Raw genomic sequence first — 14,140 nt, 5'->3', positions numbered from 1 at the left:
AAATGTATTATGTAATATATCGCATTATATTTTGCAGTATATTCCCATATATTTTTGTTCCGTAAGGGTTTATACTCTCCGTCATTCCTGAAGCACCCCGTGGCTTTTTCAGAAAGCCAGACCAGCTTGTCTCCTTCTCCTCTGTCAGGGGAATCGTTACCCTGAGGATCACACCCAGGAGTTTTTGGACCTAGCCTATTAGACCCATTTTCCTGACTGTTCGCTCATTGTCTTCTTCTGGGCTGGACTTAATGACTCACTCAAAGCACTCATTGACATTGAAGATCCTTGAATTTGTGAAAGGGGTGGTATAATGCCCTTTTCAAAATATGTCTTTGATGTCCCCAGAGTGTTTATGTGATGTTTAAGCTCAAAACACCCGACAGATATTTTTATATAGCATGTTAAAAGTGTCACTTTTTGAGAGTGAGCAAAAACGCACCGTTTTTGTGTCTGTCCCTTTAAATGCAAATGAGCTGCTGCTCCCGGCGCAGAGGGCGGAGCATCAAGAGCTTGCACTCACAGAGACATGCACTGAAAAATGCAAGAACTTTTAGCCTTTTATGTTCAAACCGGAGTCAGACAATGATGGAGAGACTCAAGAGGTGACAACATGCAGACAACATTTCTGAATGGTTAGTTGATGAATTTATGTAACTCATGTGTAGTTATCTTCTAGTCATTGATTAGCATATTATGTCATGATAATCTATAAATCGTGTTCCGGGGGCGGGGTTTATGTCAATTTTAGGGTTTGTGATGTTTCTAACCCGGGAGGAATGTCGTGTAGACCCTTCCAGATGTTTGTTGTAGTCCTTAAAAAGCAATTTCTTTAAAAGAAAATATCTCCCTTTGCTTTGAACTTTGAGCATTGTAACTTTGCAGATGATGTTTATGCTCAAACAGCAACATTACACACTGACTAAAGTTAGAAAAGTGAAATCATTATCAACCACCCCTTGAAGCAAGCGCTCCCACTTAGCGGATCCCACTTCACTGTGGGGGAGACGAAGGAGAATCTAAAAATGGCCGCTAAGGAGACCCGTACAAAATTTTTGCGGGGGGTGGGGGGTGTTCCAGTGTTTGGGCCGCACACACCTCTGCATTTTGCTCAAGGAGGCGGCGTCCCCTGCAGCTCCTCCTATCGTGGCCACGGAGGCATTTTCTAAACTTTCTGAAGGCCTTGCAATGGCCAATACATGCTGCTTATGAACTCTGTGAACTCTTTTTGCACCACTGCGTAGGCCGTTAGAAGCTCCGCTTGCAAAAAAACAGTCTGTGTTCTGAGATGAATGCTTATGACTGCACATGTGCATTGGCTGTTCCATCCTAAAACAAAATTTATGAGACCATTATTTTCAGATTTAGGGCGGGGAGGCATTTCAGCTGCCTAAGCTTTCGGATGCAGGGAGTCCATGACAGTGGAGCTAAAAAATTGTAAATAGGCATTTGAATTTTGCAGTTGGTGGTTAGTTTGTGTGTAAATGTAAGTTCTTGATCAACTTTTTCCACAGCTTTCAGACACAACCTGATAGTGTACTATATTACAGTTTGTTGTTTGCTTTTAGGATCGGAAGGAGTTTTTTTTTTTATTATGGAACTAAGTATTACATAAAAAGAGGCACCAAAGTATGTAACTCCAATAGAAAAAAAATAGAAAAAAAACATTCGTAACTGTTGTTAAATATCATAACATTTTACAATAGATGTAGGCTACCTTCATTTTTCACAGCCTTAGTGTAATAAGTGACTTCAATAACAGAACAAGTTCGTTTACAGAAAAACTTATAGAAAGGAGGCATAATAATGTCATTCGTAATAATAAAGTTTACAAAACTGACAGTGTACTTTTATATTCAGGCTCGTAACGGATTTTTTTTTTTTGACGTGATCTGAAGAAGAGGTGACGCTTGACGTCAGACTTAACCCCTACATCTTCAGTTGATCTTTAGAAAATATAAAATAAACCACATGGCTCACTGAAATGATGCAAGTTCATTTTTATCCTTGTTGTTTTCTTACTGTCGACATTTGCAATAGATATTGCATCAAGGGACTCTTAATTTGCCGTAAATTACACTATCCGCGCTCTGGATACTAACGTATTTGAGTTCTCACCAAGCTTTCCTGCGTCACCTTGAAGGACTCTTCATTTGTCGCTCGGTTCCGCCTTGTATGTAAAACTCGCGCGACTTCCGCTTTGAGTGTTAAATATGGCCACGTCCAGACTAGAGATCAATTTCATCAGGTTATTATCGCGCTGTGAATCTCTGGCTTCAGAGAAAAGAGGCGAGACAGAATGGAGACTAGAGAAGGTAATTCATAATAACATTACATTTACGTTTAATTATCTGCGTTTGAAGTAAATGTTTTTATTTTACACGAGAATTTTCTGCATGAACAGCAAAGCAATAATACCAACCTCATTTATATATGAATTACGTGTCATAAACAATACAAGCATTCTTATTAATGGAACATACGCTAGAAATAGTTCATTTCTTATTATCTCAATGCAATATTTAAATTTTTAACAGTTTATTTTTGATTTTTTTGTCTTTTCAAGTATGTTGGTGCTCTGGAGGAGATGCTTGTAGCCCTTAAAAAGAGTTCAAGGTATGTTTATATAAAATTACAGGCAATAATGTGTCACAAATCATAGCAATGAGTGAAATAATTATAAACCATTTCAACATTTATTGTGTGAAAATGTTTGTCAATGTTTACATGAACCTCAAGGTGATGTGGAGATTAAAAAAATAGACAGCTAGTAGTTGTTCTCCTATATTTGTGAAACATCTCAGACTGTGATATATAAAGTACTACAAACATTACTGACTCATATTTATTTCTGATTCTCCCAGCAAACCAACACCGGAAATACTGACGGACTACAACCGCAAGGTGGACTTCCTGAAGGGTCTCTTAGAAGCAGACAAACTGGTCAGTCATTATATTATTTGTTCACTGCGTGATCAATGACAATAGGCAGAGAATGCATCATGCTTATCATAGTACAGTAAATAAATGTTTTGTTTGCTTTTAGCCATCTCCAGCAGAGAAGTCTTTAGCGAATCAGTTTCTGGCTCCTGGACGGACGCCTACGATATCCAGCGAGAGAACGCCAACCAGTAAGACGGTGCACATACAGAGTAAAGCGAGATGTGCTGAAGAAATGAGGAAGGAACTAATGAGCACCGTATGACTCTTACCTCTTTACACTACAAATGTACTTTTTATATATTCAAGGAGTTTTTTGGTTATATGATATTAAACAACTTGTGACGATAAAACATTTTTCTTTCATAAAGCCAAAAACTACCAAAGCATCCTTCAAACAAGAACTTTACAAAACAAAAACATTCAATTTCTAAATTGTATTATCGTTATGCTAGTGCTGTCAAATTGATTTATCGTAATTAATCACATCTAATATAAACGTTTGTGTGTGTATATATATATATATATATATATACACACACACACACATTTATAAACTTTTATGTTAGAAATGATTAATTACGATTAATCAATCTGACGGCACTTTTGCATAAAACAAGCAACAATATTGTCAAAAAACAAGTCTTAACTGTTATTTTAGTATCATTGATATACCATTATATTAGAATTTTTAATAAGTCTGTGTAATATAAATGAATTATCATTATGATTAACTTTTATTTTTAGTTATTTTAATACCTTAAGTTTAACTAATATATTCTCTTTCATTTAATGTTTATTTTATAAGTAGTAATGTTTATTTTTTTATATTTTTTTTTATAGTTTGTTAAAGGTAATAACCCTGGTCTTGACAATATTATATCCGAGGAATTTACTTGAGACAGAAATACTGAATAAGAAAATAAACGTTTTCTTTTGCACTTTTTTACAGTGTAAAAATGTATATTTTTACTGACTCTTCTCTTTCCTCTTCTTAGCAGGGTGTGTCAAATTCCGGTAAGCTGTGTTTTGTATTTTAATTTAAATGCTAAATTTTAAGAAAGTAAATTACAGATATTGATTATGCATTTTTCTTTCTTCTTCATGGTTAGGTTCACTGGAGACGGATCTCAGACACAGAAAGTAGGTTATGCTGTCATTGATTTTCTGTTGAACGCGTGGATGTCGTCGGTATCTGCGGCATTGGGTTAATTTCTCCTCATTTCTCAGGAGTTTTCCTGTAGACGAGCGACAGTCGGCGACAGAGCTGGATGCTATCCTACAGCATCATAACAATCTCCAGGAGAAACTGGCCGATGACATGCTGAACCTCGCTCGCAACCTGAAGAACAACTCGCTCGCGGCTCAGAACATCATAAAGCAGGACAACCAGGTCTCACATTTTTCTTATCTCCCTTAAATTAATTATTACCAGCTCAAAAGAATGGAAGAAAAAAGCATGATTCAATAATAGAAGTATATTATTGGTGGTATTGTTTTTCAATTTATATATAGAAAAATAAGTGTATGTGTGTGTGTATATATATACATGGTGATGTATATATATAGGAAAGTGTCTCCATATCTCCAGCTTCATGTTTTTCAATTCCGGATTTTTTTTAAATCAACATATTCAAGCTTATTATTATTATTATTATATGCCATTTATTGTTTTAAAGAAAGTCACCGTAATAAAGACCATGTATAAAATGTAAAGCAGCAGTTTGAAGAGGTCATTCGTGGAATATTTGTTGTGTGACCACTAGAGGGCAGCAGCATATTAGTGTAGTTTTACACTCACTCTTGAGGATTTTAAAGGGATAGTTCACCCAAAAATGTAAATTCTGTCATTTATTCACCCTCAAGTTGTTTCAAACCTGTAAGAGTTTCTTTCTCCTGTTGAACACAAAAGAAGATATTTTGAAGAATGTTGGTAGCCATTGACTTCCATAGTAGGAAAAAAAAAAATACCATGGAATTGTGTCCGTCAAATGTCTGGTTACCAACATTCTTCAAAATATCTTCTTTTGTGTTCAACAGGAGAAAGAAACTCTTACAGGTTTGGAATAACTTTTCAAAACAGAATTTTCACTTCTGGGTGCTAACCCTTGCCATTCTTAAAATAGCCTAAAAGTTGAATCTCCTATAGCATTGAACACACTGTAAAATGTTCTCCTCCTCCTCCTTTTTAGACCCTCACTCAGTCCATGCGTCAGGCCGACATGAACTTCGAGAAGCTGAAGACCGAGTCGGATCGCCTGGAACAGCACGCCAAGAAATCCGTCAACTGGTTCCTGTGGCTGATGCTGATCTTGGTCTCCTTCACGTTTATCAGCATGATCCTGTTCATAAGACTGTTCCCGAGACTCAGATGATGTTCGCCATCATTAGATGTGCTAGATTTAATTTATCAATAACAGCAGGTTTACGTGTAGACACTAGCCAATGGTCGTAGAGTTGACTGAAAGCCTCAATCTCTCGATGTCATTCCCGTGAAAATCTACATTTACCTGCATGCATGTCATGAAGAATTCGAGTTGAATCCCTGTGACGCAGCTAATTCTAGATTACCATCAAAAACATGTAATCTGACGATAAAGCTCTTTTTTTGAGACACACATTTTAGCTGCTTACTAAGTTTTCCCTGAATTGTCGCTATTCCCAACATAAAGGTTCTGTTTAATATACAGATATGATCACGTTTTGAAATGCTTGACTGACCGTTTCATCAGAGTTAATCCGTTTCTCACGTACGAACGCTAAAAACGAACCGAGCTGTTTTAAGGTCCAGTCGACTTGTCCAGGCTTGCCATGTCAATCAGGAAGTGTTCTGGCAAGCATGCAGGAAGTATTTTTGCTAGTCGGAAGCACAGATGGATACTGTCTACTCCACCCAGAGTGTACATGCTCCATATTTAGCTGCTAAAGATCTATTTGTGCTTGTTCCCTATATAGCACACGGAGTGTTAAGTATCGCTCCGATAGACGTGTTTGTTCAACTGTGCAGCTCTTTTAATGGATCTATTAATGTTCATCTGAAACGGACGGTTATTGATTTGTTTTTATGTCCTTGTACTTTTGTTCGCTCCTTTAATTGATTCCTCATCTGTGAGGGAAAAAACAGCATATTATTTTAATAAAACAATTTGCAGTCCTATACTTGGTGTCTAATTTTATGTGTAAATTTTTTTTCACAAGTAGACCTACATTGTGGCTATAAGGTGCCTGGTGAAATCAAGTCATTTCAATCGGAAACCCATGTGATCTGGAATTTCACCCGAGGGTGAAATGTTTTCCCACGCATTAAGTCATGTCAAATTGTCGCATTGACCATCGATAGAAAGCCGCTTTGCCTTTTGAATGCCGTTTTATCTTTTTAATAGTTTATATTTCTCTTAATTAATTCTCTTTAGGCCTAAATATGTGTCACATTTTACGTTTTTGCTTTTTTATACATTAAAAGTAGGGTGGGCTATTTTCGGAGAGGCTAGCAATAGCGAGCTAGCTTTTAAAGCATAAGATCCCATCCTCCCTTCAGAGCGTCTCCAAAGACATGTCTCCTTCAAAACACATGAACGCGAACAGCGGGGAGCAAACAAAAGCGTCTCCAGAGACGGCGTTAAACCTCCTCATGTCTCAAAGCACTAACATTAATAATGAACATAAACAACTTAGAGCTGTACCACCTGACTGTTACAGATTCATTTCAGCGTTGGCAGTGTTGCCATTGAAACATATAAATTCGAGTCACGCTCCGAGTATAATGTCACGGGTTTCCATCTCTTCTAAATTATGACGTAAACGCAGCATAAGCTTGTTTTGGTTCAGGAGGAACTATAAAAGGTGACTGCTGTTTCGTTTGCGGTGCTCAGTGACTGACATCTGTCTAACTCCTCGTTACCATGAGACGTGCTGATGACGTGTGATGTCTGCGCGGAGGTATGGAACTGCGTTGACAGGCAGTTAGGGCCATAAAATGTCCGTCCAATCATTGCATTCGGTCCGATTACAATGATTGGACGAACATTTTATGGTCCTACGCCTTCCACAGACAATATGTATACGAGACCAGTTAAACGTATTGATTGCTATTAGGATGTGAAGAGATTTTTCAACTAGCATAACAAATGTTTCTGGAAGAAATCACCTACCCTGCCTTTAACTTTGTTGAGTTGCATTGTGGCAACATGTCTTAGCTAATAAATGAATGACCTGTAGGCCGATCTTTTCCCCCCTGAACAATGATGGTAGAAATTGCTTTTTTGTAGTCAAAACTGTAAGATTTGTGACACAGACAGTGGTGTTCAATAAACCTAACCCGAGAAGAATTCACTTGAGTAAAAAAAGTGTGACAATTTGCCCCAGTCATAACAACTTTTCTTTTGCTAGCCTATATAGGAACAACACATCTGCATTTCATCAGGTAGTATTACGTCTTTTAAAAACTATTTTATGTTCGGAAAAAAACGCTGATGTACATGGAAATTTATGTACTTTGGAATAATGTTCTTTATGACCCCTGTCGTTGTTAGCTTAGCAGTCCCCTAATGCATCATAAATCATTGTTACTTTGACACAAGACTCCTGTGGACCCAAAGGCCTAATTTTTCCAAAACCAGGTTGCTCTACCTTTGAAGTAAAGCGAGCAGATAAAGTAGCTGTGAGCTTTAATTTCGCGGCTCCTGACAGGGAAAAGCTCTGATCCAGGCCGCGGGTTAGCTGAGGCGAAGGGATTGAAGCGACACCTCCGCCGGGCCGCGGGCCTCCGCTCAACCCCCTGGGAACCCAGCAGGTGCTGCAGAGTTCCTGGAAACCGCTCAAGTTCACTGAGATTAAGACACAATAACCCGCCTTCTCAGTAGATCTTTAACCGTAACATGGAACAGCTTTTACTTGATTAATACGAGAAAAAAAACTGATTAAATCGTGTCATTTTTGGTCACGATTGTAAAAACGCGCCTGGCGCTGCCAAAGCCGATGTTTGTATCCAGCATGTGGCATCTTCCCAAGGTCGATTCTGACGTCAAATGTTTTGTGCAACATTAACAATTGAAACATCAAGGTCAAACTTGTCCTACCAAAGGTTACGGACTGGTTTGCGTGCATATTTCACAACTTTTCATGATTTTTGGATTGTTTATGAGTCATTCACTGAGGCAAGACATTTTCATGTCGGGTTTATGTTAAGTTTTGAAGTCGGTGAATAAGCAAAGACAGTTCTGTGGTGTGCGGGGGGGCGGAGAGGCAGAGGGCTTGTTTAAAACAAAGTTGTTGCAACATGTCCCAGCAGGAAGTGCAGTGTGGGAACGCTCTTCTGCTTTGATCCTCGCAGAAGGAGTCGCTATAATTACGCCGTTGGTCCTCCAGGATGGGTGGTATGGGGGATCTGCCCTCCTGTAAACACTAATGGTGAGCAACACAGAGGAAGTTGTTCAGGAAGCTGTTTGGTTACCTGGTTTCTCGTTCTTTCCTCCTTGGTGTTGTGGTAAATAACCTCTTCTGTTCTGAAACTGTACTGGCCAAGTCACTCATCTTATCCAGTTGTATCTTGCAGCTGTTGTGTTTATGGTTATGTGTCATTTTAGATACACTCACCGGCCACTTTAAATAAACTTCATGCATAATTGAAAAAATTAAGTTGTGTTGACTTAATAATTTTAAGGCAACGGGTTTCCTCACTTTTTTTAAGTTTAGTCAACTGATCACTTTTTACTGTGTACACCTTACTAGTTGCCTTACGAACTGCCTTAATTCTTAATGACATCAACTCAATAAGGAGCTAGAAACATTCCTCAGAGATTTTGGTCTATATTAACATGAACATAACAATAGCATTTGTCGGCTCATAGATAGATAGATAGATTCACTTGATAACTTGCTCTTTTACATGTACAAGTCAACATACACATATTTTGATATGGCAAGAGTTCAAATTTACTGTAGGAGTGTCTTAACAAATGTTAGTGGACATCAGATCTAGTCATTATTCTAATAATGTCAATATCCCACTGACAGAAATCTTGTGTTATTGACAAAGGGGTGTATGAAACAGCAAATCAATATTTGCTCTATATCAATGTTTGTTCATTTGCTTGTGTGTTTCTTTTAGTTAAGTTATGGCTTTTAAAATGCAAACAAAACCGGTGTGGCCGGGTGCATCAATAGCATATTTTCCTTTTCATTTGTACTTATCTATACATATTTCTGTCTCAAAATTATTTATTTAAACGTATTCAAATTTTCCTGCAAATTAAACTTTGAATTTAGTGTTTTATGGTAAATGTTCAGAATTCAGTCTACTTACACATTTTCTAATTATCACGCATAATATTATATGTAACAAAGTGAATCCCTTGACAACATTTTGAGGTTCACAGCATCAAAATCATTAGCATAATGATCTATAAATGCTTTCAAATTTGAATAATAAATTGTAGTTTTTCTGCATCACGAGAATGAAGATTATTTTTTACATTATGCAAATACAAATGTGATTTTTAATAGTATGGTAATGAGAAGTTCTCATTGGCTGTGAGAACAGAAAATGACAGCAAAGCACAGGAAATGACATGCACGCATCATCTGACAGGTGTGTGTGTGTCTGGTTGATGTAGGGTGACGGGAATAATCTGATCACAGAAATCATTTTGGATTACTGGTGTTAGAACAGTCAGTATATGAGCTCTTGTATAACAGATAGATTAATCACAGCTTTAAAGCAAACAAGATGTTCTGTTCCTGAGTGCTTTCACAGATTAAACTGTCCAATTAAATTACATTTATGTTTTAGGCAGACGCCTTCATGTCACAGGGACTTCAGTGGCAAATCATCGCCTTCAATGTTAATACATTAACAGATATCATTTCTGTTCAAACAAGTCACATTTCAGTCTCCCAGAGACTTTAGGTTATTACTAAAACTAAAAACTTTTTTTATTTTTTATTTGGCAAACATAAAAAAATGTAATACTTAAAATTAAATAAAATCTTATTTTATTAAACTTATTTTATTTAATCTAGTTGCCAAAGTAACGTTTATAATTTTCGTTTAATTTGATAAATAAATAATTAAACTAAAATACTAAATTAATTCAAACTAAACTAAAACTAAACTAAACTAAAATATATATGACACAATTAAAACAAAATATAAATGAATAAAAACTATATAGACATTAAAAAATAAAAAAGGTCTACTAAAACTTTCTTTAAAATGAAAACGGAAATTATAAAAATAAAAAATTATTCTAAATATTAGTAAAAACTATGATAGTAAATCAGTGATACTAAAGTAACACATGAGCGATGAAAGCCAGTGTAGAAGACATCACAAAAATATTACATATATTATATTCATTATATTATATTATATGATATTATAAATAATATTTCTATATATTTTATATATTTACAGACTTTTATGTTAGATGATTCATCAATTTGAGAGCAATAATTATATTATATCATATTATATTATATTATATTTATTATATTTATTATATTAATTATATTATATTATTTTATTTTATATTATATATTATATTATATTCATTATATTATATTCATTATAATTCATATTTCTATATATTTTATATATTTACAAACTTTTATGTTAGATGATTCATCAATTTGAGAGCAATAATTATATTATATTGTATACCCTCTGCCCTATTTTTTGTTTAATTTTTATAATTATTTGTCAACTAACATTTAATACATATATTTTGATTGATAAATCAAATAATAATATAAAATAATATAGAATCTAAAATAAAATACATATATACACAACTATATTTTAATTAATTTCATTTATATAATAAAAATTATTATATATATTTTTTTCCAATAAATTAATCAATTTGTACGTGTAAAATACTTCATGGATTCAGATTTCAAGCACCACAATTCTCAGTCTTAAGCTTTATATACATGGAAAAGCGCCAATCTATTTAATTCATGACTCTTGCTTTCTCTTTATGTGGGTGTGTAACAGACTCCATTCCAGCAGTCACGATCCGCTGCGCTCCGCTCCGCTCCGTGTTTTGGGCGTCGCCGCTGCTCTACCCCAGCTGACTGGCAGTACTTGTTTACTGGTGGAGGTACACAGGGAGAGACGAGAGGGGGAAAACCATACCGCCGACAACACGAGAGAAGTTTTTACCCACTTTCAGCCCATTCCCACGCCAATGAGTTCATCTAAACCGCACGCTGGGGTCTTGTGGACGGAATTGAGTGATTTTGTGGGCAGTCTGGACACGCGTTGGACGCTGGTCTGTTTAAACGTGGAAGATTAAAACGCAACGCGGCCGTGACGCGCGTACGCTCACACACTTCGGGAGCATTGTGCTAGAAGCAAAGGCTTTAGGGGAATATCAAATTTTTTTTTTTGGATCTCAACGCTTCGAATATACACAAACGTGTGTGGATATTTAATTTTATCCACAGGTGTCTTATCTGACAGCGGAATAGCAAAAAAAAAAGAAAGAAAGAAAAAAAAAGGCTTTTTGGTTTATGCATGTGTATAAAGGGATGAGGAGATTTGAGACATTTCTCTGATAAGAACATTTGGCAATACACGAAACGACCTGTGGAATAACGCCTTTATTTTGCCTCTGCCCTCAGATACATTAAAATCTGTCAAATTATTGGAAATTTTGACTATTGGGAAACATCTGCAAGCTTTTCTGTGAACAGGATTTTTTTTCTCTTTTTTCAAGGCAACCATACTATTTTACAGGAATTTGCAAACTAAAACAGGGATATGAAAAAGTTGCAATGTACTGAACCCTTAAGGGTACCTCATTCCTAGAAGTGTGGGATTGATTCCATGGAAGAAATGCATGGACGTTTTTCATGCTTGATCTACTGAAAGCAGACATGCATCCGAAAAATAGTTCAAAATGATTTTTGATTATTTATTTTTCACTAGAGAGCAAGATCATGTTATTTAATGGTAATTTAACCCGTGCTGCGTAGGCAACAACTATTTAAATTGAACATTATTTTTAACTGAGGCACGGTGGACCCCTGGGTCCCCTTCTTGGGGGGTCTCATTTAAGTTGTCGCTGGGATTTAGACTTTATTAGCCTGGATATAAGCTAATTAACGTTTTGTTTTATTTTATTTTGTTGTTGTTTTTTTTTGAACACGCCAGAGGTGGATTTAATTTTCCAAGAAAACTAAAACGTGTCGCGAGACATAATGCGGCTGGACACATCTGTGGTTGTTTTGGTCACTTTCGCCTACATCGTGTGCCTCTGCGGATCGCTACATGGAGAAAGTGAGTAATAACACGCTTTAATTCACAAAATGTAGATATGTTATTCCGCTATGTGTGTACTATTAGTTTACAACTGAGGGGACTTGTGGAATTCACTCATGTAGACTTCGGGCTGCTCCGACGTGTTGGAGAGGGATATTGCACGTATTTGTTTGTTTTTAAATTACCTTTTGTGTTAAAAAAATGGCTTTTTATAAGCCATTTTATGAGTCATATATTTTTTAAAGGTACAATTTAGGTCATTTGTAGAATGAAATCTTATTGTTTTGGTTGTTAAACGTTTGTTTTCATACATGGTTCCCCTGCTTCCTCTCAAAATGGGCTGTTCCTTAGGCCTGGCGTTCTGTGCGTCAGCCCGAAGGCCAGATTAGCGCTCGTGACTGGACTCGGCGGGATTCGCGAGAACGCGCACGCTTGGATTCCAGTCACCGAGACAAACACGCACGTTCTTCACGTTCGATTTGGAAGCGTGTTGTAAACAAGTTGAGGCCTTAAGAAGATTCCCAGATCCCATAAGTGCAGGATTAGCCTACATTGGTTTTCTTTCTATCTATATTGCCAGAGATGTGTGCTCGTCTTCTGTGTGATATCAATTAATAATTCCCAGATGAGAAGTAAAAGAATGTTTGCGTGCACGATATTGTATTGGAAGATATTTTAAGCGTTGTGTGGGTGTAACTCTCAAACAATCGTGAAATCATAATTAACCGAACTGTGGTTTGTATATATTTGAATCAATATGTATTGAAATGAAAATTATTTATTCATACAAGTTCTTGTTTATTGTATTGTCATTAACCAATCATGCTATGACCAGTGGTACATTTATCAAGTCATACATTATATATAGTGCTAGTATATTAGCCATTGACTACCACACACACAAATGTTTCCAACATTGATAATAAATAAGCATATTAGAATGATTTCTAAAGGATCATGTGACACTGAAGACTGCAGTAATGGCTGATGAAAATTCAGCTTTTCATCACTGAAATAAATAATATTTTAAAGTATATTCAAATAGAAAATCATTATTTTAAATTGTAATATTTCACAAATAAATGCAGGCTTGACGAGCATAAGAACCCTCTTTCAAAAGCATTAAAAATGGTAATGTTTCCAAACTTTTGACCGGTACTGTATGTAGGCTACAAATACATATAAAAGTTACAATAAGGCGTTATCAGGTTTGTGCTAAATTGCATTTTTATATACACAATATTTTTCATTCATGTGTTCAATGGAGAAGCTTCAGCACACGTTTAGTGAGATCCTGTATTGCTGTGAAATATACAGCTTCTATATCTAAACGCCTTCAGCTTTTCCATTTCTGAACATCAATTTAAATTTAGGATAGGCACTTTTATGGGCACACTTAGAATCGTCGCCTGGTAATGTTTTTTTAGAGCTGCCGTCTCAAGAAAGTGCTTGACTGATGCCTGCAATAGTAACATGATGTTATAAATAATGGTCTGGAAATGATTGGATCTTCCCTATTATAGGTAACTGTTGCATCCCAGCGATCCATTTGAACCGTGGATTGGGAAAACATGAGGTGTTTGCAGGTGGCATTAATTTTCTATCAGAAACTTGATAAACCTTTATGCAATCTGTTTGTTTTTCAGGTAAAGTAACTTGGGAAAATTGGGAATTTTTGGTCTATTTAAAACCATTTTCCATGTGGTTCCAAATCTGAGCCAATCTTTTAAACTGAACTGTCCAGGTATTGTTACTCTATTAGAAAACATCTACGGTTGATCTCTCGAATATTAAGATGTTAGAATACGTTGGGAATAGTTTTAACATTACCGTTGGCCTCTAACTCCATGGACCTGTTTGGGATCTTCTGACACTCTGCAGTTTGCCTTGGTATGTCTCCCAGAATTCCAAGCGTGTGGAATGTCTTTGAAGTGG

General features: G+C 36.2%; 2 protein-coding genes across 3 annotated transcripts in view; both read left to right on the top strand.

Moving 5' to 3' along the window:
• The first annotated feature begins 2,028 nt into the window (after window positions 1-2,028).
• Window positions 2,029-6,097, top strand: use1 (unconventional SNARE in the ER 1 homolog). Of its 2 annotated transcripts, none has more exons than XM_082138077.1 (8): window positions 2,029-2,315; window positions 2,567-2,616; window positions 2,865-2,943; window positions 3,047-3,199; window positions 3,939-3,957; window positions 4,053-4,083; window positions 4,171-4,333; window positions 5,133-6,097. In XM_082138077.1, exons 1-8 carry the CDS (start codon window positions 2,214-2,216, stop codon window positions 5,313-5,315), a joined length of 780 nt encoding a protein of 259 aa, XP_081994203.1. In that variant the 5' UTR covers window positions 2,029-2,213; the 3' UTR covers window positions 5,316-6,097. The 2 variants fall into 2 exon arrangements, with proteins under 2 accessions (XP_081994203.1, XP_081994204.1); XM_082138078.1 differs by having other exon boundaries at window positions 2,037-2,315; window positions 3,942-3,957.
• Window positions 6,098-11,014: 4,917 nt separating this feature from the next.
• insrb (insulin receptor b) overlaps window positions 11,015-14,140 on the top strand; it is a 76,499-nt gene continuing 73,373 nt past the window's right edge. Inside the window, exon 1 of the mRNA XM_082137732.1 lies at window positions 11,015-12,223. Coding sequence (XP_081993858.1) covers window positions 12,145-12,223 — 79 coding nt within the window. The 5' untranslated portion in view covers window positions 11,015-12,144. The remainder of the gene's footprint in view (window positions 12,224-14,140) is intronic.

Source organism: Leuciscus leuciscus (genome assembly GCF_965113295.1).
Source record: "Leuciscus leuciscus genome assembly, chromosome: 15".
In the NCBI taxonomy this organism is placed as follows: domain Eukaryota; kingdom Metazoa; phylum Chordata; class Actinopteri; order Cypriniformes; family Leuciscidae; genus Leuciscus; species Leuciscus leuciscus.
Note: the sequence above shows the minus strand (reverse complement) of the source record. Positions and strands in the feature narration are given on the sequence as shown.